This window comes from Haliaeetus albicilla, chromosome 29 (genome assembly GCF_947461875.1).
Source record: "Haliaeetus albicilla chromosome 29, bHalAlb1.1, whole genome shotgun sequence".
NCBI lineage: Eukaryota > Metazoa > Chordata > Aves > Accipitriformes > Accipitridae > Haliaeetus > Haliaeetus albicilla.
Window position 1 is genome coordinate 3639820 of NC_091511.1, and position 20478 is coordinate 3660297.

Genomic DNA, 20478 nt, shown 5'->3' on the forward strand with positions numbered 1-20478 from the left:
TTTAATTTATTTCCCCCCCCACCCTTCCTCTGCCCCTCCCCTCACGTCTCTTTGCAGGTAAAACACGCCCTCTCCCCCCCCCGCCACCCCCCCTTCCCCCCCCCCTTTTCGTTTCTTTTCGGCGCCCCCGGGGCCGCGCTGTCTCCCCGGGCTGGCCCCGACAACCCCCCCCCCCTTTTTAACTGATTCCCCCTTTTTTTGGACAGAATAAAGAGGAAAAGGAGAAAAAAACGGCCTGGAAATTGGGGGGGGTGGGGGGGGAGTCACAGCTTTTCATGTATGTCGGGGGGGGGAAACATGCCTTGGAAGGGACAGACATGCATGTGTCTGTGGGGGGGTGTCAGAGCCCCCCCCCCCCCCCCCATCCTGGGCAAACGTGGGGCTGTTTCTGTGGGCACAGGGGTGCACACGCGTGTGCACACGCACAGACACGCTCCAGCCACCCCTCGGCCCACACACACGGACGTTACACCCCTGCGTGAAAAACCCGTGTCCATCGGGGGTGCGTGTGACCCCCCCCCAGGGAGAGCGAGACACGGGCACCGTGTGTGTGTGTTTGCACACGCGTGTGTACAGATCAGCACCGTGACACACGGGATTGATGTTGGGGGGGGGGGGGTGAGGGGCACACACGTGTGCAAATGCACGCGCACAGCCCCCACCCACTGACCCGGCTGTACGGGGGGGGGGTCACATACGTGTGTGTGCGTGCACACGCGTGTGGACACGTGTGCGTGGCTCCCAACATGTGTGTACATCTGCAGCCCTGTTCATTACCCTAATTAGCACTAACGCAGCCGTGTGCGTGCACACACGTGTGCCCCCCGTACTGTTTATGGCCCCCCTCCCCCACAACACGCAGCTTCACCTTTTTTTTCCTTTTTTTTTTTTTCCCCTCTTCTTCTTTTTCACTTTTTTTTTATTTTTTTGCAAAAATACTTGCCGGGGGGGGGAGGAGAAGCCCCCGGACCTGGGAGGCTAGTTGGGGGCGGGGCGTTGGCGATGGGCGGGGCCTGGGGAAGCCCCGCCCGCTCAGGGGAGGGGGAGCAGCACGTGTGATTGGCATGCGTGGGCCCGAGGGGTGGGGCTGGCATGCGGTAGCCCCACCCACTTATGGAATGGGGCGGGCAAGCAGGGCAGGGGCGGGGCTACGGACCCCACATTGAGGCAGAGGGCGTGGCCACAGGGAATGGGCGTGGCTAGCAAGCAACATCGAGACCACACCCTCAATTACAGCATGACCCCGCCCCCTTCTCCCCGGCCCCGCCTCCCTTACACCTCCCCCACACAGTGCAATGGGGCAACCTCGGCTCCGCCCCCCAGCAGCATTGGCTCCGCCCCATGGCATTGGCCCCGCCCCAGCAGCATTGGCCCCGCCCACACAGCATTGGCTCCGCCCCCAGCAGCGTTGGCTCTGCCCCCCCAGGGAGGGGGGAGATTGGCAGCTGTGGGGCGGGGGGGGGGGGGGGGACACGGGACAGAGGGGTCCCATGGGGTGGGGGGGGGGTCCTCGTTTTGGCACAGGGCGCCCCGGGGTCCCAGGGGGGCCGTGGGGTGCTGGGGTCCCCGTGGGGCACCCGTGGGGGTCCCGCCGTGGGGGGGTCGCGCCGTGGGGCCCGGCGGTCACTTGGAGAGTTTGCTGATGACGCGGATCAGCGCCGCGTTCTCGTCCTTCAGCCGCTGGTTGTCGGCGCGGAGGTCGGAGAGGGCCTGGGGGGGGGTTGAGGGGGGGGCTCCTGAGTGGGGGGGGGGGGGGCACACACACCCTCCACCTCCCTGCGGGGACCCAAACATCTCCCCCCCCAAATTCACCTTCAGCTCTTCTTCCAGCTCAGCTGCCTTCCGCTCCAGCGCCCGCCGCTCCTGGGGGGGGGGCAGAGAGGGGGTAAGGTGGGGGGGGGACATCTTGGGGGGGGACGGGACATGGAGACCCTGGGGGGGGTCCCTTGGGAGTCAGGGGAGCCCCCCCCAGCACTCACGAATCGCTCCAGCTCTAGCAGCGCCGGCCGCTCTGCGATCCTTTCCTGGCGCTGTGGGGGGACATGGAGTGAAATGGGGGGGGGGGGTGGGGGCGCCTCCCAAATCTGGGGGGACCCCTGGGACCCCCCCCAGACCCACCTGGGTGACCCTCTCCAGCTCCAGCTTGATCTGGGTCAGCTTCAGCTCCGTCTCCTGCAGCTGCTCCCTCAGCCGCTCGTTTTCGACCCAAAGCTCCTCGTACAGCTGCGGGGGGGGATGACCCAGGTGTCCGGGGGGGGGCACCCAGGCAGGCATCCAGGGTGGGGGGGGGATTCATTCAGGCCCCCCCCATCACAACCCCCCCCCCCCCCCAACATCATCTGGGACTCACCTGCTGGTAGTCGAAGGCAGGGGGTGGGGGGCGGGGGGGCAGGAGGCCGTTGGGTGGCTGGGGGAGGCTGTGGGGAGGGGCAGGGGGGTGAGAGGGGGCTGCGGGAGCCCCCCCCCCGACTCACCCACCCCCACCACCACCCCAGCACCCTCATACCTGGGGGGGGGCGCATCCTCCCCACTTCCCGGCTCGTCGCTCTCTGACCCCTGCGAGGACAAGACAGGCGGTGGTTTGGCGGGGGGGGAGAGGGTCTGGGGGGGATCTCGGGGACCCTCCCTGCCCCCCCCATGGCCCCCCCTCACCTCAGTGCCGGACCCCCGCTGAGTTTTCCGACGATCCCGGCCCCCCGGGCAGCTCCGCAGCTCGGCCTCCGCCTCCGGCCCTGCACGGGACCCACAGGTAGAGGGGACCCAGGTGTCCTGGACCCCCCACCCCAGCTGGGAGCAGCAGACCCTGCCCTGGGGCGGGGGGGGGGTTTAATGGGGCAGTGGGGGGGCTCCAGGAGGGATTTTGGAGGGGGGGGGGGGGGGCACCCACCTTTCTTCACCTGCAAGCCGGGGGGGCCAGGGGGGGCCGGCAGCCGGGAGCGGCGAGAGGGGTCCTGGGGAAGGAGGGGGGGGGTGTTAGAGGGGGGAGCCCCTAGGGACACCCCAAGACCCCCCCCCCCCCCCCACCTTGACACCCACCAAGCTCTCCAAGGGCTGCTCCCCCTCCTCCCGGTCCCGCCTCTCTTCCTCTCTGATTCGCTGCTCGGACACCCGCCCGTCACCACCGCGGCCAATCGTCTTCTCCGCTTCCTTCAGCTCCGTCAGGGTCACGCCCTTTTCGGGGGGGGGGGGGGTCACAGACCACCCTGGGGGGGACACACCCAGGCATCTGGGACCCCCCACCCGTGGGCTGGGGTGGGGGGGTTACCTGGGTCGATCTCCGCGATTGCCGCATCAGCCGGGACCGGGCTTTGCGCTGCGACTCCGACTCCTCGTCCCGCACGGGGGTCTGGTAGGACCTGGGGGGGGCACACGGAGGGACCCAGGTGTCCAGGACCCCCAGCTTCAAGGGCGGGGGGGGGGACACAACCCAGGCGTTCAGGCGCTCACCTGCGGGGCCGGGGGTCGGCGGTGTTGGGGGGGGCGGCGTCGGCGTCGGTCTTTGCCGGGAGGTCGCCGTCGGGGGGGCTGCGGGGAGGGAGCGTCACCACCCACCCCCCCCCGGACCAGGAGTCCTGGCCCCACAGCAAGACCCCCCCCACACTCCTTTCCCTCCCCCACCCCCCAGAGGGAACCCAGGGGTCCGGGACTCACGTGGCGGGGGTGGCGTTGGGGGGGGCGGCGATGCGTCGGGTGGGTGTCGGGGGGACGCGGGCCAGGCGCGGCTCCTTGCTCTGCGAGGGGGGGACCCAGGAGTCGGGGGGGGGGGACGGACCAGGCGTCTGGGCCCCCCCCGAGGGTCCCTGGAGTGAAAGAAACCCCCCCGCCAAGCCCCAGCTGGGCAGGATGGGGTTAAATCAAGCCCCGCCCCTTTGTGAGCAGTGGGTGGAGCCTCCTACCGAGTCACCTGATGGGCTCCCTTCCTCCCAATTGGTTGCCTCCGAGGCCGGGCTCTTATTGGCTGAGCCTGGGCCAATCGGGGTGCGGTTCCACTTCTGCAGCAGCTCCCAGAAGTCCTGCTGCTGGGGGGGCGGGGCCAGGATGGGAAGGGGCGGGGCCAAAGCAGGGAAGGGGTGGGGCAGAAAAGGGGTGGGGTCAGGAAGAAAGGGGTGGGAGCAAGAAAGGGGTGGGGTCAAAGAGGAAAAGGGTGGGGCCCAGAAAAGGGGTGGATCAAATATAGGGGTGGAGTCAAGGAAGAAGTGGGTGGAGCCAAGGGCTGCAGTCACCGTAGGGGTGGAGCCCAGGGTGAAAGGGCGTGGCCAAAGGTAGAAAAGGGTGGGGCACAAAAAATGGGCAGAGCCAAGGAGAAGAGAGGCGGAGCCAGAGGAGGAGGAGCCAGGGCAGAGGTGGAGCCCAGAAGGGGTGGAGCCCAAGGAGGGGGTGGAGCCTGGACAGGTGGGGCCCAATGAAAGGGTGTGGCCAGGAGAGGGCAGAGTCTGGGGAAAGGGTGGAGCCTACAGAATGGGGCGTGCCCCGTGGAAAGGGGCGTGGCCTGTCAGGGCAGGGCAAGGAGAAAGAGGGTGTGTCCATGACTCACCTGGGGCGGGGCATCGAGGCGGGGGGAGGAGGCGGAGCGACGGACGGCGCTGGCGGGGGGGGCCCCGGGGGGGGGCAGTGCCCCCAAACTGCCCGTCCTGCAGAGACCCCCGGGGGGGGGCTGGGGGGGGGCGTCAGGGGACCCGGGCATCGGGGACCCCCCCGCCCCACCCTGCTGAGGCGGAGCCCAGACACAAAGCCCCACCCCTTTGCCCATATAAGGACGGGAAGGGGTGGAGCCTTACCTTTGCGGCGGGGGGGCCGTTGGGGGGGCAGCTCTGGGGGGGCGGCGGCGCGGGAGGGCCTGGGGGGAGGAACGAGGCGGGGTGAGGGGGGGGCTTCACTGAGACACCCCCCCCCCCCCCCCCCCCCCGCAGCGAACCCAGGCGTCCAGACCCCCCCGTCCCCCCCGGGGGGGGCTCACCCTGCGGGGGGGGGGTCGCCGTCCCCCCCTTCCTCGCCGCTGTCGTCGTCCCCTGGGGGGGGAAGGGGGCCCAGGCGCTCCTTGGACTGATCCTGCACCGACATCTTGTCCCGGCTGCTCATCCGGCAGACGGAGCTCCTGGGGGGGGGGCGGGGGGGGGGTTAAGGGGGGACTCGGGGGTCGGGGGGGGGGGTTTGGGGAGGGGGGAGCTCACCGGCGGTGCTTGCCACCCCAGGCGGGTGTCGGGGCGCCCTCGGGATCCGGCGCCATCGGAGCGGGGGCTGCCCCCGGGTCCTTCTGGCTGCGCAGCTGGGGGGGGAGAGGTCAGGACCCCGAGACCCCCCCCAATCCCCCCCAACACCCTGAGACCCCCCCCCCGGTTCAGGGTGAGGCCCAGGGACCCCCCCAGCTCCCCCCCTTTGAGCACGGATAGCGGTTGGGCCCCCCTGGTCCTTTTGGGCCCCCCACCCAGCGGGGTTGGGGTCTGTCGTTCCACCCCCCCAGACAAGTCCCTTGGGAGTTGGGGGTGTCCTGGGGGGGGTCAGGACCCCCCCAATGACTCAGGGGTCCCCCCAAAGGTGACAGTTGGTGTTAGGGGTCCCTCCCCAGTAGTCCTGGGGGGTAGTGGGTCCCAGGGGGTGCTGGGGGGTCCCGGGGGGGCTCACGTGGTGCTGACGCCGCTGCAGCTCCTCGAGCAGGGGCAGCGTCTCCTCGTCTGCCAGGTCACAGGGGCGCTGGCCCTGGAGGGGGGGACAAGAGCTGCTCGGGGACCCCCCAAAGACCCCCAGAACTCCTGGGACCCCCAACCGTCCCCTCACAAGGGGCTCAGAGCTGCCCTGGGGCTCCCTCGGACCCCCTCGAACCCACTGAGTCCCCCCGTGAACCCCGTGGAACCCCCCAGATACCCCTGGGCGCACTCAGCCCTCCCTAAAACCCCTTGGACCCTCCCAGAGCCCCCCCTAAACATCCTTGGACCCCCCCATAGCCCCCCTGGGCAGCCACAGCTCTACCAAAACCCACTCAGACCCCCCCCAAGAACACCCACTCCCCCTCCCCTTGCTGTGGACCCCCCTCCAGCCCCCATGGCCCCTCCTTGGGACCCCCCCAGACCCCCCTACACCCTTGTGAACCCCCTGGGACCCTCCCCGGTCCCCCTAGATCCCACTCAGAGCTCCCTGGGAATCCCCTGGGAAACCCCCAGAACCCTGTGCCCCCCCCCAGACCCCTCTGAAGCCCCCGGGACCCCCCTAAAGCCCACTCAGAGTCCCCTGCGAACTCCCTGGGACCCCCCCCCCCAGCCCCGCTTGCCCCCCTCACCACGTTGTTGCGGGGGGCCATGTCGCAGAGGTGCTCGGCCAGCAGCCGACAAGCCTCCTCCACCCCCCAGTGCGCGGCGGCGTGCAGCGGCGTCCACCCGTCCTTGTCCCGCACGTCCGGGTCGTAGCCGGCCTGCAGCAGCAGCCTGCGCCCACGGGGTGAGGGTGGGGGGGTCAGGGGTGCCCCCACGGGGATGGGGGTCAGGGTCCCCCCCTCCTCTGGGCTCAGTCCCTTCCCACGGCGGGGGTGTCGGGGACCCCCATTTGGCTGGGTGCTGGGGTCCCCCATGGATGCCTGGGTCTCTTTTTGGGTGCTGGGATGCTCCCCAGACCCCTGGGTGTGCCCCCACCCCGATCTCCTGGGTCCCACCTGGACGGCTGGGTCCTCCCCATCCCTGGGTCCCCCCCAATCCCTGGGTCCCCCCCTGATCCCTGGGTCCCCCCTGACCCCTGGGTCCCCCCCGATCCCTGGGTCCCCCCTGATCTCTGGGTTCCCCCCAGGCCTCTGAGTCCCCCCAATCTCCTGGGTCCCCCCCAGACCCCTGGGTCCCCCCCCACCAGCTGCGAGGCCCCCCCACCTCATGACCTCGATGTATCCCTTAGCGGCGGCCACGTGGAGGGCGCTGGCGCCGGTGGCGGGGTGCCGGGCATCCCGGATCTCCCCCGCGTCCAGCCACCGTCGCGTGTCCCGCAGCATCCGCTCCTCCTCCGCCCGCTTGGCCGCCGCCACGTCCACCCCTGGGGAAGCGCCGGGGCGTGACCGGGCGTGGCTGGGACACGCCCAACCACCCCGGCCCCGCCCCCCCTTGGCCCCACCCACCTCGCCGCACCACCTCGGCCCGCAGCAAGGCCTCCAGCCCCTCGTCCTCGGCCACCTCCAGCGGCAGCTCCCCGTCGCTCGTCACCGCCGCCACGTCCGCTCCGTGCTCCAGCAGGTACCTGGGGGGGGGACGACACAAGGGGTCAGGGGGATCAGGGTGGTGGGGGTCCACCTGGGCGCTGGGGTGGAGAGACCCCCCAGTCCCCTCCTCACTGGGCGATGTGCCGGTAGCCGCAGGAGGCGGCCACGTGCAGGGGGGTCCAGCCCTCGTTGTCGGCCTGGTTGACGTCGGCCCCGCTCTCCACCAGGAATTGCACCACCTCCATGTTCTCGTCGATGCAGGCCTGGGGCGGGGGGGGGCACACCCCGGGGAGGGGGGGACGGTCACGGGGACGGGGTCCCTGCCCCAGGGACCCCAGCACTGGGGACATCCCCCCCCCCGGGGTCTGGGTGTGTGTCCCCCGGGGAGCCCCGTGCCCCCCCCCAGCATCGATCCCAGGCCCCCCAGTTCCCCCAGTACCGTGCCAAGCCCCGCCCTCCCTCCGCAGGCCCCGCCCCTCCCTACCTCCCGCTTACCCTGTGCAGGCTCCGCCCACTCGCCAAAGCAACCCCGCCCCTTCCATCCACTGGCCCCGCCCCCTCACCTCGGCAACCCCCGCAGGCTCCACCTGCTCACCGGGAAAACCCCGCCCCCTCCCTTCCTCCCTCCCACTTGCCCTCCGCAGGCCCCGCCCACTCAGGTCACGGCGCCCCCTGCAGGCCCCGCCCCCTCACCCAGGTAACCGCGGCCCCCCCGCAGGCCCCGCCCCCTCTCCCATCCGCTGGCCTCCCTCCCTCCCCCAGGAAACCCCGCCCCCTCCCGGCGCAGGCCCCGCCCCCCGTCCCCCTCCCACCTGGTGCAGCGCGCTGATGCCGTCGGCGTTGGCCCCGCCCAGCAGCGCGCGGCCCCCCGCCCGCACCATGGCGCGCGCCTCCGCCAGGTCGGCGCCTGCGCAGACGGCGCGGAACTCGGCGGCGCGCTCGAAGCGGACGGCGCGGGCCCGCGGGGCCGGAGGGGCCGGGGGAGCCGGGGGGGCCGCCGCCGCCGCCGCCTCCCAGCGCCTCAGCTGCTCCCGCCGCCGCTCCCGCGCCGCCGCCGCCGCCATCGCCGCCCCCCGCCGCCGCCGCCGCCGCGGGGGCCCCGCCCGGCTGCCGTAGGGGGGGCGGCGCCGGAAGCGCGGGGGCGGGGCGCCATGGCAACGGCGCGCGGGGGGTGCCGGGGCGGCGCGGGGCAGGGCGGGAAGGCGGCGGACCCCACCCACCCCCGCCCCGCCCGCCCTCCCTCCCTCCTCCTTCGCCGGCGGACGGAAGGACGCGAGAGCCGGATGTGACGTTTATTGGGGGCGGGGTCACTTCCAACGGCCACCGACGCGGCCTTTCCCGACCACCTTCTTGCTGCGGGGGGGGGGGGAAGCAGCGGGCTGGGACCCCAAGTCACCCCCCCAGGACCCTCCTAAAACCCCTCAGGGTCCCAAACACCTCCCGGAGCCCCTTAACGCCCCCCCAGACCCCCCTAACCCCCCGCGTCCCGGACCCCAAATATTCCCACAGGCCCCCCCCCCCCCCAAATACCCCTCATGACCCCCCCCCTAGGGCTCCCCATACCCCCCAGGACCTGCAAATGCCACCCCAGGACCCAAGTGACCCCCCCTGGAGCCCCTTTAATGCCCCCCTAGACCCCCTAATCCCCCCCCGGAACCCAAATATTCCCCCAGCGCCCCCCCAAACGCCCCTCAGGACCCCACATGACCCCCCCTAGGGCTCCCCAGGACCCCAAGTGACTCCCCCCGGAGCCCTTTAATGCCCCCCCAGACACCCTAATCCCCCCCCGGACCCCAAATATTCCCCCAGGGCCCCCCCAAACACCCCTCAGGACCCCACATGTCCCCCAGGACCCTAAACACCTCTCCAGTGCCCCCCAGGGCCCCCATAATACCCCCCAGGGCCCCCAATACCCCCTCCAACCCTCCTATTGCCTCCCCCCCATCCCAAGTACCTCCCCCCGGAGCCCCCTAATGCCCCCCAGGACCCCTTATAACCCCCCCGACGTTCCTAATTTCCCCCCCCCCCAGCCCCGAATACTTCAGACGCCCCCCCCTTACAATTTCTGAGCGTGGCTGATGCGGTTGTACAGGACGTTGATCTGGGGAGGGGTAAGTGTGAACCCCGGCGGCCGGGCCCCACATACCCCCCCCCCCCCTTTCACCCCGGGTGGGGGTCCCAGCTGTCCTGGCCCCCCCACCTCATATTTCTGCCGCCGCAGCTTCTCCATCAAGTCAAACTTTTCGGACTCGAGCTGGTGGATCCAGTCATGGAGCTCCTTGGCCTTGACCCTGGGGGGGGGGGTCAAAGGGTGGGTAGGGGGTCCGGGGGGTGGGTAGGGGGTCGGGGGGGGGGGGCAGGGGAGGGGAGGGCCCCCACCTGAGCTCATCCTCCCGCATGTGCTCGATGTTGAGGGGCCGCTTGCGCTCGGCCAGGATCCGCAGCTTCATCTCTCGCCCCGTCTGGCGTTTGCCCCGCTTCTGCTCCGCCTGGGGGGGACGGGGGGGGGGCTATGGGGCGCCCTATGGGGGCTACGGGGCACCCTATGGGGCTGACTCAGGCCAGGGGCTCTGGGCCATCCTCCTGCCTCAGAGGGGGTCCCCATAGGAGTGCCTGGGGGTCCCCCCCGGGGGGTGTTTTATGGGGCTGGGGGTGCTGTGGGGCTGGTCGCCCCCCCCCCCACCTTGGCCAGGTACCCCCCGAAGTGGGGCATGGTGGACAGCACTTTCTTCTTCTTGGCGTCATCCTCCGCTCGCTTCTTCGCCTCCTCCTCCTCCTTGCGCAGCTTCTCCTCCTGGGGGGGACACACGGGGGGATATGGGGACAGGCGGGGGGGATACACGGGGGTCCCCCTCCCCGCCGTTCCCCCCTCCCCTGCTCACCGCCAGCCGCGCTTGCCGCTCCCGCTCCTTCTCCGTCCGGCTCCGCAGCTGCTCGTTACGCTCGGCCCGACGACGTTCCTGGGGTACCCGTGTCACCCGTGGGGACCCACGGCAACCCACTGCGCCCCACACCGCCACCCACGGGGGGGGGACACACCGACCTACGGGGGTCCCACAGACCCCCACGGCCACCCACAGGGACCCCCAGACCCCCACAGGGACCCAGAGACCCCCACGGGGACCCACAGACCCCCACGGGGACCCTGCACTGGGACCCACAGGGCCCCACTGGACCCCCACAGCCCTTCACACACACCCCCGGACCCCCCCCAGACCCACAATTCGCTCCATCAGGGCCACCAGCTCGTGCTCCTCCCGGCGCCGCTGCTCGAAGTGGGCGTCGATGAGGGTCTGCAGCTCCAGCAGGTCCTTCTCCATCCGCTTGCGGTGGATGTCCTGGGGGGGGGGGGCACCCACGGAGGGGGGGGATATGGTCATCCTTGGGGACACCAACCCCTTCCCTGACCCACAGCCGCCCCCAGAGACCCCCGTAGCAGCCCCCCAGCCCCATAGTACCCTTCAGTGACCCACAGAGAAGCCCCCAGCGACCCCCCCCAGCCCCACAGTGATACCCCCCCCCCCCCCCAGGCCCCCACTCACATCGAAGTCAACCCTCTCCCCCTCGGGGATCTTGGGGGGGGCCAGCTGGGGCACGACAGGCCTGGGGGGTCCAGGGGGGCAGCAGGTGGGGGGGTCAGGGGGGGCAGCGGGGCTGCCTCACTCCCCCTGACGCCCCCAGATTCCCCCCTCCGCTCACCGGGGCCGTGGCCGCTCCTCCTCTGGTGAGGAAAAATGGGGGGTCAGGGGGGGTTGGCGGCTCAGAAGGGTTGGGGGGGGCGGGGGGGTCATACCTGGCTCCTCCAGTGGTTTGGGGGGCTCTGATGCTGCGGGGGAGAGAGCAGAGGGTCAGAGTTTTTGGGAGCCCCCATAACCCCCCCTGGGGACCCCAGCACCTGGGGGGTCCCCATGGATTGGGGGGGGGCTCAGAGGGATCCCCCGCACTCACCATCCTCCTCTTCCTCCTCTGCCTGCTCCTCCTCTGTGGGAGATGGGGGGGACACAGGGTCAGTCGCCCCCCAACCCCCCATGTTAATTAACCAGAGCCGTTAATGAGATGGTAATTAAGACCCCAGGACTTGTTACAGCCCCCCAAGACCCCCCCCAACCCTCATTAGCAGCCAGGCCGGTTTGTTAATGGTGTTAATTAATGCTTTGGGGTTTAATTGATGCTTTGGGGGTTCATTAAGGCGGTTTGGGCTTAATTAATGCATTTTGGCTTAATTAATGTATGTGGCTTAATTAATGCACTTGGGGGGGTCGTTCCTCATTAACTGGGGGGTTAATTGGGTGTTAATTGGGGGCTGGGCCGCTGTTAGCGCGGGGGTCACTCACCTTCCGGCTGCTCCCTGGGGGGGGAAGGAGAGGGGTGAGGGGGGACCCCAGTATGGGGGGGGGCCCATCCCAGTGGGGGACACTGGGGGCCCCAGTCCGGGGGAGGGGGTCACGGGGCGGGGGGGGTCACTCACTCCTCGTACTCTTCCTCAGCCTCTGACATGGCTGCGGGTCAGGGGGTCCTGAGGGGATTGGGGGGGGGGTGTCAGGGGATGGGGGGGCTGCCTGCCCTGAGACCCCCATTACCCCCCCAGCATCCTCCCACCTGCCCCACAACTCCCCATCACCCCCCAAGCCCCTATAGACGCCCCCATGTCCCCCCAGCTCCTATAGACCCCACAGACCCCCCCATAGCCGCCCCCAGCCCCCACCGGTGGGGTCCCTCCCTCGGGCTCTGCTGGAGTGTGTCCCCCCCCAGTCCCGGGGTCCCTTTATCGGGGCTGCCCCACCCCCCCGTGACATCACCCCAGCCCCCCCCCGAGCTGGGACCCCCCCAAATTCCCCCCCATTGTTCCTGAGATGCCACCGAAATGTCACCGACACCGGACACCCGCAGCTGTCGGGGGCGGAGTGGGGGGGGGGGGGGGGCAGACGCCTGGGTCCACTTGGGGGGCAAGGGGGGGCTCAGGCTGGGATTGGGGGGGGGGCAGACCCCTGGGTCCGCTTGGGGGGGCTCAGGCCTTGGCTGGGGGGTCTGGACGCCTGGGGGGGGGGGGCGGGGGCAGCCAGGACCATTCTGGGTGAAGACAAAGGTGGGGGGGGCATGGGGGGGGGGGGGCTGGACACCCAGGTCCTATTCTTGTCCCCTGATGTCACCCCCCCACCCCGCACCTGTCGGGGCTCCTGCCCTTTGTTGGGGATCCCGAGGGGGGGGGCACCGTCACTCCACACCCCTGGCATGTAGGGCTGGGGGGGGGGGGGGGGGGCAGCCCCCAACACTCACCCACAGGCACCGTTTTGTTCCAATCACGTTTATTTTGGTACAAAACAAACCCCTGTGTCCCGTGTGTCCCCCCCCCTTCAGCACCACAGACACCCCCTCGTTCCCCCCCCCCAAGGGCCCCCCCAACCCCCCCAGCGTTAGGGGGGACCCAGGCGTCCAGCGCCGCTGGAGGGTGGGGGGCAGAGGTAGGTGTGGGGCTGGGTCCCCCAAGTGGGGGGGGGGGGGTGTCCTGTGTCGTCCCCCCCCACGCTTGGGGGGGGCCCCCCTCAGGCAGAGGCGTCGGGGGCGACCTGGAGGGCGATGGCCCCGTGGGTGACCACCAGGCGCAGGCGGGGGGGGGGCCCCGAAAGCCTTGGGGGGGGCCCCGTGCCCCCCCACCGGGCTCAACCGCACATGGGCGTAGAGAGAGAGTTTGGGGTCAGGCTGGGGGGGGTCCGGTGGGGGCGCGGGGCGGGGGGGCAGGCGGCCCAGGCGAACCCGGGGCTCCCCCCGCAACCGGCAGCCCCCCCCGCAGGAGACGCAGTCGTGGAGGGCGACGTGGGGCTGGGGGGGTCGCGGCGGGGAGGGGGGGGGCCGCGCCGCGGGGGGGACGGTGGCGGCGGCGGGGGGGCGGCGGCCGGGTGCCCCCCCGGCCGGTGGCACGACGCAGGCGACCGTCCGTCTCCCGCAGGTCATACTTGGGGGGTGCCGGGGGGGGCGGGGGGGGCTGCCCGACCCTCCCTCGCTGCCGAAAGGCACCTTCGCCTCGTCTGTGGGGGGCGAGGGGTCAGCAGGCTCCCCACTCCCCCCAAACCCCCCCCCAGGCATCCGTGCCCCCCCCCCCCCCGGTGACCACAAAATCTCCCACCCCCCCCCCCCATCTCCCAGGGACCCAGGTGTCCGAGACCCCCCCACCCCGACCTCCCAGGGACAGGTTCCCTCCTCCCCCCAGGTTTTGGGGTGTCATGTGTCCCCCCCCCCGGGATATTCGGGGCCCCCCCCACCTCTCGCAGGTGCGGCACTCGCAGCGCTCGTTGTTCTCCCCGAAGAAGCCGTCCCCGTAGAAGCAGGTGATCTCGTCGCGGGGGGCGATGTCCCGCAGCGCCTGCACCCGCGCCGCCTGCCCCTCCGCCGCCACCAGCTGCGCCCCGAAACGCTGGGACCCCCCGTCTGCACCTCAAATCCCCCCCCCCCCACCCCCCGAGGGTGCCCTCACCCCCCCCCCAAGGGGACACCCCACCCAAACCCGGGGAAGGGAGGGACTGCTGGTGGCACCCCCAGGTGTGTGGGGACCCTCCCCATGACACCCCCAAACCTCTGAGGACCCCCCATGACACCCCAAAACCTGGGGGGACCCCCAAACCACCATCCCCGGACCCCCCAAAAGACTCACCTTGCAGTTGGGGCGACAATCTGGGGGGGGGGGGAAATACCCATCAGCAGCCGCCTGGGGACCCCCTGTGACCCCCCAAAGGGGTCAGGGGGGTCCCCACAGAGGAGTCTGGGGGGTGGCAGGGGCCCCCGGGGAGGTTGGGGGGGGCTCCAGAGCCCCCCCCGGCTGACAACAGCCAAAGCTGAGGGCCCTGGGACATGGCTGGGGTCCGGAGTGAGGGTCCCAAGGAAGGTCTTGGCCCACCCCCCGTGGGTTTTGGGGAGCCCCTGGGTTTTGGCCTTCCCCCTCAGTTTTGGGGTGCCCCCCCCGGTTTTGGGGTGCCCCTCCCGGGTTTTGGGGGACCCACCGTGGTTGATGAAGGCGGCGGGGCCGAGCCAGAGCTGGGCGCAGCGCCGGCGCGTGGAGTACATGACGCTGAAATCGTTCTCGCCCGCCCGCAGCAGGGCCTGGTCGGGCGCCCGCAGTTCGGCCACGCAGCCCACCAGCAGCTCCAGCGTCTCGTGCTTCCGCCTGGGGGGGGGGGGACGACAGACAGGTTAAGGGGGGTGGGGGGGCTCGGGGGGAAGGTCCAGGGGGAGCGGGGACACCCCCCCCAGCCCCGCACCAGGCACGGGTGGAGACGACGCGCGCCCCGTTGGTCTCGCGGGAGTAGCGGCTGCAGGGCTGGATGGAGAAGCCGCTCTCGGGCAGGAAGATCCGCAGGTACCGGAACACCTGGGGGGGGGGGGGGCAAAAGGGAGGGGTTGGGACAGGGGGACACCCCGTCCCCCCCACAGCGGGGGGACCCAGGTATCCGGCCCTGTCTGCGCCCCACGGACCCCGGCCTGATCCCCATGGGAAGCCAGGTGTGCCCCCCCCCAACCCAGGGACCCCGCTGTGCCCGCCTGTGAGGACCCCCACATTCATCCTGCCCTATAGACCCCACTGTGCCCCCCGTAGGGATGCCCCCTGCCCTGCAGACCCCCTTGGGCCCCCCACAGGGACCCTACCATGCCCCATAAGCCCCACTGTGTCCCCGACAGGGACCCCCCCCTTGTGCCATAGGCCCTGCTGTGCCCCCCACAGGGAGCCTCTCTTGCCCCATAGCCCCCACTGTGCCCCCCACAGGCACCCCCCATACCCCATAGGCCCCACTGTGCCCCCACAGGCACCCCCTACACCCCACAGGGACCCTCTCTTGCCCCATAGCCCCCACTGTGCCCCCCACAGGCACCCCCTGCACCCCACAGTGACCCTCATAGGCCCCGCTATGCCCCCCACAGGGACCCCCCCTTGCTCCATAGGCCCCACTGTGCCCCCCACAGGGACCTCCTGCCCCCCACAGGGACCCTCTCTTGCCCCATAGCCCCCACTGTGTCCCCCACAGGGACCCCCCCTTGCACCATGGGCCCCGCTGTGCCCCCCACAGGCACCCCCTGCACCCCACAGTGACCCTCATAGGCCCCGCTATGCCCCCCACAGGGACCCCCCCTTGCTCCATAGGCCCCACTGTGCCCCCACAGGCACTCCCTACACCCCACAGGGACCTCCTGCCCCCCACAGGGACCCTCTCTTGCCCCATAGCCCCCACTGTGCCCCCCACAGGTGCCCCCCCCATACCCCACAGGCACCCCCTGCACCCCACAGTGACCCTCATAGGCCCCGCTATGCCCCCCACAGGGACCCCCCCTTGCTCCATAGGCCCCACTGTGCCCCCACAGGCACTCCCTACACCCCACAGGGACCTCCTGCCCCCCACAGGGACCCTCTCTTGCCCCATAGCCCCCACTGTGCCCCCCACAGGTGCCCCCCCCATACCCCACAGGCACCCCCTGCACCCCACAGTGACCCTCATAGGCCCTGCTGTGCCCCCCACTGGGACCCACCCTTGCTCCATAGCCCCCACTGTGCCCCCCACAGGTGCCCCCCCCATACCCCATAGGCCCCACTGTGTCCCCCACAGGGACCCCCTTGCCCCATAGCCCCCACCGTGCCCCCCACAGGGACTCCCTGTGCCCCGCAGACCCCTTGGGCCCCCCACAGGCACCCCCGCTTGCTCCATAGGCCCCACCGTGCCCCCCCCAGGGACCCCCTTGCCCTCCTCACGTGGCTCTTGAGGGCGGCCCGCTGGAGCGGTCGACGCCGCTGGAAGAAGGCGGGTGCCCAGGCGCCGCTCAGCGCCCGCCATGCCGCCTCCAGGTCCCGCCGCCGGCAGAAGCCCTCGACGGCCGCCCGCAGGAGATGCTGCCGCCGCAGGGCGGGCAGGGGGCTGCGCCAGCATTGCCATCGCTGCGGGGTGGGGGGACGAGCCCGAGGGACCCCCCCCCCCCCCGGGGCAGGGGGACCCTCGGGGCAGGACCCCGGCATGGGGAGACACCCCCCCAGGTTGGTGACACCCCCCCCAGGGACCCCGACCAAGGCGAGCACCCTGCAATGGGGACACCCCCCAGAAGAGGGACCCCGGGACCAAGCAGCCCTCCCCCCCCCAGGACAAGGACCCCAGAATGGGGACACCCCCCCCAAGATGGGGACCCCGCGTAGTGGGCACCTTTAGGAAAGGGACCCCAGGATCAGCCCCCGCCCCAGGACCCCCCCTGGACTAGGGACCCCCCCCAAGACGAGCACCCCGGGGGACCCCCCAGCATGGGGACCCCGGGACCCCCCCCAGGACCACCCCACGCCCCCGGGGCCGCCCCCCCCCGGCCCCACCTGACGCCCATCTTGTGGGTGCGGAAGCCCAGCACCGAGTCCAGCACCAGGCTGGTAGCCAGGTCATCGTTCTCGCAGAGCTCCCGCGCCGTCACCCGCCGGGATCCCATCGCCTGCGGCCGCCTGGAGGTTACCGGGACCCGGCCCCGCCGCCCCGGGGGGCCCAAACAAAGAACCCGGGGCGGGGAACCGGGACCCGAGTCCCGCTCGGTGCCGGCGGGCTCAGCCGTTACCGTAGAGCCGGCGGCCCGGCCCCGGTACCGGCTGCAGGAGGGCGCCGGCCGGGCCGGGCCGGGCCTCCCCCGCCACCGCAGCCGCCGTCCCGCTCCCGCCGTCCCCGCCGCCGCACGCGCACGCCTCTCTTCCATCCCCATTGGCCGCCCGTCCCCCTTTCCGCCGCGCCTATTGGCGGCCGGCGCCGCCAGTCGCCTTCCGTTCCCGCCCTCGGCCTGAGGCGCTCGCGGCGCCCATTGGCCCAGCCGCCCTGTCCCGCCTGGGCGGCACGTGCCGCGCCCCATTGGCCGGGACGTTTCTGGCTGGCTATTGGCCGCGACTGATGCCGGTCACGCCTCTCCCAACCGTCTGTCGCTCTCCATTGGTTAGCAGCCGCCGCCCTTCCCGGCCCATGTTGGTCTTCCGCTTCCCCCAGAGCGCCCGCCCCTCTCTCCCATTGGTGGAGGGCGCTGTCGTTCAGCGGCCCCGGAGCACAATGAACTCTGCGTGGCGCCTTGGTTAAACAATAAAGCCCGGCCCACGCCCCCGCGCGTAGGCCCCGCCCCCCAGGCGGCCCCGCCTCTTCCGCCGCGCCGGCTACCGCCCCTGTGGAAGATGGCGGCGCCCAGGGTAAACGGGTGGCTGTAAAAGGTGAGGGGGGGCTCGGCGGGGCCGTGGGGTGACTGGGGGGGGTCACGGGTGGTCGGGGGGCCGTGGGGAGGGTCCGGGAAGAGCCCGGGAAGAGCCCGGGAGGGCGCCGGTGCGGGCTCGGCCGCTGAACTGCGCCGCGGCAGGGCGATGGCGGCGGCGGCAGGAGGCGGGGGGGGCCGGCGGGAGCCCCCCCACACGCTGCAGGGCCTGCTGGAGATGGCGGTGGCGGCCGGGGAGCCCCAGCCCCCGCCCCGGGAGCCCATGGGCGAGGAGGTGAGCGGGGCTGGGGGGTCGGTCTGTGGATGCTGGGGTCGGGGTGAGGCGGGGGGGGGGGGCGGAACCGGCGTTTGTAGGGGGTCGAGAGGGGCACGGAGGGTTGGGGGGGGAGTCTGGGGGGTCGGTGTGTCCTGGGGGAGGGGGGGCAGCGAAGGGCACGGAGCTTGCTGTGAGGGGGGGGGGCTGTCAGTGTGTCCTTGGGGGGCATATGGGGGCTCCTGGGGGGGCTCTGCAGGCCCGGGTGGGGGGTATGAGGGCTCCCGGGGGTCCTTGGGGGGGTCAGTGAGGGGTCTGGAGGCTCCGGGGGGGGACGGGACACGTGGGTCTTGGGGGTTCTCATGTCCGACGGCTGGTCCTGCAGCGGCAGCAGTGGCTGCGGGCAGCGGTGGCGGAGGCGCTGGGGGGGGCCGGGGGGGCACAGGAGGAGCTGCGGCGCTGCCTAGGGGTGCTGGCGGGGCCCTGCCCCGGGGAGGAGGCAGCCGAGCGGGGCCAGGGGGAGACGGGCCCCCACGAGCAGGCCCTGGAGCTGCTGGCGGACCTGTGCGAGAGCCTGGACAATGCTACCGGTGAGGGGGGGGGGGGGCATGAGGAGGCTTGGAGGGTTCAGGTCGGGGGGCCTGAGGCCCCATAAAGGTTCCTGGATGGGGCTGGGGGTCCCACGAGAGTGGTTGGGGGCCTGGGGGGGGGCAGAGGGAGGCTGGGGGGGGCACATTAAAGTGGTTGGGTGGCCTGGGGGGGAGTCAGTGTACTGGGAAGGAGGAACAGAGGAGGGCTGGGAGGCTCTTGGGAGGGCAGGATGGTGCTGGGAGGTTTGGGGATCCCTGGCGGGGTGTGGGGGTATAGGATGGTGGCTGGGGAGATCTGGGCGTATGGGGGGGATGTGGGGGTGTCGGGAGGGCCCTGACACCCCCTCTCACTACTCTCTCTCCAGATTTCTGTGCCCTGGGGGGGCTGGAGGCAGTGGTGGGGCTGCTGGGGCACCCCTGGGCCCCGCTGCGAGCAGGGGCCGCCCGAGTGGTGGGTGCCTGCGCCCAGAACTTGCCGGGGGCCCAGGGGCGGGCGCTGGCCCTGGGGGCCCTCCCTGCCCTGCTGGGGGGCCTGCGGGGGGACCCCGACCCCCGCGTGCCCCCCTGCGCCCTCTTCGCCATCTCCTGTGAGTTGGGGGGGGGGCAGAGGGTGGGGACATTGGGGGTGTACGGGGGGTTAATGGGATGGGAGGGTGAGAGAGGGGATGGGGGGTTGCAGGTACAGGGGTACAAAGGAGCATTTGAAAATAGGGGGTGGCAGAGTGGGGGCTGTAAGAATGGGGGGTCATGGGCGTGGGGATGTGGGGACACAGAGATGCGGTGAGGGAACAAGGGAGTGGGGGACATGGGGGGGATACAGGGGAGATTTGGGGGCTGTGGGCTTGAGGGTGGCAAGGGTTTGGGGGTGGTGGGGGGGTGCAGGGTCTTGACCCTGTGTTTTCTCCCCCCACCCAGGTCTGGTGCGGGCGCAGCCCGAGGGCCTGGAGCAGTTTGAGCGCCTCGGGGGGCTGGAGGTGCTGGGGGGGGCCCTGCAGAGCCCCCAGCCCCCCCTGCGTGCCCGTGCCGCCTTCCTGCTACACTGCCTGCTGCGCGAGCACCCCCGCCTGCGTGGTGAGACACCCCACACCCCAGGACCCCCAGACCCCACCACTGCCCTGAGACCCCCCCCACCCCGGGCCCAGGGCCCTTTCCAGACGTGCTCCAGGGACCCCCAGGGCCCTTAACCCTGCACCGGGGCCCCCCCTCAGGACCCCAGCCCCTCTTGGGCACTCCCAGCCCTGCTTTGGGGACCCCCTAGGAGACACCCCCATGCCTCTTGGGACCCTTTGGGGCTTTTTGGGATTCCCGCAGCCCTCCCTTGGAGGGACAGTCCCTGGCCCCCCCCAGCCCTCCCTTGGGACCCCCCCCCCCGCAGCCCCCCACGTTTTGCCCCCCCACCCAGAGCCCCTGTGCCGATTGGGGATGGTGGCCCAGCTGGCGGCCGTGCTGCGGACGGAGCACAACGGGGCCCACGAGCACGCGCTGGGAGCGCTTTGCAGGTGAGACCCCGGGGTGGGGGGGCCGGGACCCCACGAGCATGGCCTGGGGAAGGCTGCGGGTGCACCCCAAGGCTGGGGTTCCTGTGGGGGGGAACGGCGTGTTGGGGTCACTGGGGAGGATGCATGTCCCGGCGAGGGAGGGGTTGATGGGGGGGGTCGTGCCCCCCCCCCCCCCCCCCAGCCCCTTTGCTCCCCCAGTTTGGCGTCAGATTTCCCTGAGGGGGTGCAGGAATGCCGGGCCCCCGCCCTGGGGCTGGAAGATCTGCTGCGGGAACGGCGCGGGCTGCTGCGGGGCCACGAGGAGTTCCAGGTACGGGGTGGCAGGGGGGGGGTCCCGGGGCTGGGGGGGGGGACACACGGGACACGCATAACCCTGAGTCACCCCCCCACACGCACTTGTGCGGCAGGAGGAGCTGGAGTTCTGCGAGCGGCTGCTGCAGCTCTGCTTCGAGACCCCCCCCGAGGAGAGCACCATGGACCGGTGACACCGGGGACCCCCGTGACCCCCCCGGGCTCCATCGGGACCCCCCTGGGGCCCCCTGTGACCCCCCCGGGGTCGATCAGGACCCCCCCCCGGGGCCCCCCCCCCCTTGGGCCCCCTGGCTCCAGAGAGAGTAATAAAAGTTTCACTCCTGACTGTGTTTCGGGTTCTGTCCTAAAAATTGGTGGGGGGCTGCCATGCTGTGTCATCGCTGATGTCATCCAGGGGTCAGGGCTGTGCCCCCCCCCCCCGGCTCCGGTCAGCACCGCCGGGGTGGACAG

At 71.4% G+C, this 20478-nt stretch overlaps 4 protein-coding genes across 7 annotated transcripts; 1 reads left to right on the forward strand and 3 right to left on the reverse strand.

The window, feature by feature from the left end:
- Positions 1 to 895: 895 nt before the first annotated feature.
- On the reverse strand, positions 896 to 8384 carry PPP1R12C (protein phosphatase 1 regulatory subunit 12C). The gene is given in 24 exon segments (XM_069774216.1): positions 896 to 1710; positions 1813 to 1863; positions 1980 to 2030; positions 2119 to 2223; positions 2351 to 2417; positions 2507 to 2556; positions 2653 to 2732; positions 2888 to 2951; positions 3037 to 3171; positions 3266 to 3356; positions 3448 to 3525; positions 3652 to 3731; positions 3897 to 4019; positions 4535 to 4654; positions 4779 to 4787; positions 4789 to 4837; positions 4958 to 5095; positions 5172 to 5266; positions 5623 to 5697; positions 6275 to 6419; positions 6852 to 7011; positions 7094 to 7212; positions 7307 to 7437; positions 7987 to 8384. Coding segments are annotated over 24 exon segments (2355 nt in total). The 5' UTR covers positions 8239 to 8384; the 3' UTR covers positions 896 to 1623.
- A 68-nt stretch (positions 8385 to 8452) lies between these two features.
- TNNT1 (troponin T1, slow skeletal type) lies at positions 8453 to 11698 on the reverse strand. Of its 2 annotated transcripts, XM_069774162.1 has the most exons (12): positions 11643 to 11698; positions 11509 to 11522; positions 10968 to 11000; positions 10874 to 10895; positions 10717 to 10777; positions 10396 to 10512; positions 10057 to 10134; positions 9858 to 9968; positions 9554 to 9663; positions 9375 to 9465; positions 9235 to 9275; positions 8453 to 8527 (listed from the first exon to the last, which is right to left on the reverse strand). In XM_069774162.1, the coding sequence occupies exons 1-12, from the start codon at positions 11669 to 11671 to the stop codon at positions 8482 to 8484; spliced, it is 753 nt and encodes a 250-aa protein (XP_069630263.1). In that variant the 5' UTR covers positions 11672 to 11698; the 3' UTR covers positions 8453 to 8481. The 2 variants fall into 2 exon arrangements, with proteins under 2 accessions (XP_069630263.1, XP_069630264.1); XM_069774163.1 differs by lacking the exons at positions 11509 to 11522; positions 11643 to 11698 and adding an exon at positions 11123 to 11129.
- An 885-nt stretch (positions 11699 to 12583) lies between these two features.
- KMT5C (lysine methyltransferase 5C) lies at positions 12584 to 16860 on the reverse strand. Of its 3 annotated transcripts, none has more exons than XM_069774129.1 (7): positions 16745 to 16860; positions 16512 to 16624; positions 15909 to 16071; positions 14428 to 14537; positions 14170 to 14333; positions 13435 to 13606; positions 12584 to 13200 (listed from the first exon to the last, which is right to left on the reverse strand). In XM_069774129.1, the coding sequence occupies exons 2-7, from the start codon at positions 16619 to 16621 to the stop codon at positions 12870 to 12872; spliced, it is 1050 nt and encodes a 349-aa protein (XP_069630230.1). In that variant the 5' UTR covers positions 16622 to 16624; positions 16745 to 16860; the 3' UTR covers positions 12584 to 12869. The 3 variants fall into 3 exon arrangements, with proteins under 3 accessions (XP_069630230.1, XP_069630229.1, XP_069630232.1); XM_069774131.1 differs by adding an exon at positions 13824 to 13843 and having other exon boundaries at positions 12586 to 13200; positions 13435 to 13571; positions 16512 to 16852; XM_069774128.1 differs by having other exon boundaries at positions 12585 to 13200; positions 16512 to 16854.
- On the forward strand, positions 16861 to 20268 carry HSPBP1 (HSPA (Hsp70) binding protein 1). The gene is made up of 8 exons (XM_069774136.1): positions 16861 to 17375; positions 17519 to 17648; positions 18013 to 18217; positions 18583 to 18804; positions 19133 to 19288; positions 19620 to 19716; positions 19915 to 20026; positions 20124 to 20268. The coding sequence occupies exons 2-8, from the start codon at positions 17523 to 17525 to the stop codon at positions 20199 to 20201; spliced, it is 996 nt and encodes a 331-aa protein (XP_069630237.1). The 5' UTR covers positions 16861 to 17375; positions 17519 to 17522; the 3' UTR covers positions 20202 to 20268.
- The last annotated feature ends 210 nt before the right edge of the window (positions 20269 to 20478 follow it).

Coding starts and splice junctions, on each gene's coding strand:
- HSPBP1 (XM_069774136.1), top strand. CDS start 17,523: ATGGCGGCGGCGGCAGGAGGCGGGGGGGGCCGGCGGGAGCCCCCCCAC. Junction 18,805..19,132: donor CGCCCTCTTCGCCATCTCCT/GTGAGTTGGGGG, acceptor CCCCCCACCCAG/GTCTGGTGCGGGCGCAGCCC. Junction 19,289..19,619: donor CGAGCACCCCCGCCTGCGTG/GTGAGACACCCC, acceptor CCCCCCACCCAG/AGCCCCTGTGCCGATTGGGG.
- KMT5C (XM_069774129.1), bottom strand. CDS start 16,621: ATGGGATCCCGGCGGGTGACGGCGCGGGAGCTCTGCGAGAACGATGAC. Junction 13,607..14,169: donor CGCCGCCTTCATCAACCACG/GTGGGTCCCCCA, acceptor GGGGGATTTGAG/GTGCAGACGGGGGGTCCCAG. Junction 13,201..13,434: donor GAGTGCCGCACCTGCGAGAG/GTGGGGGGGGCC, acceptor CGCCCCCCACAG/ACGAGGCGAAGGTGCCTTTC.
- TNNT1 (XM_069774162.1), bottom strand. CDS start 11,671: ATGTCAGAGGCTGAGGAAGAGTACGAGGA. Junction 10,135..10,395: donor TGGCCCTGATGGAGCGAATT/GTGGGTCTGGGG, acceptor CGGGTACCCCAG/GAACGTCGTCGGGCCGAGCG. Junction 9,664..9,857: donor TCGGGGGGTACCTGGCCAAG/GTGGGGGGGGGG, acceptor CGTCCCCCCCAG/GCGGAGCAGAAGCGGGGCAA.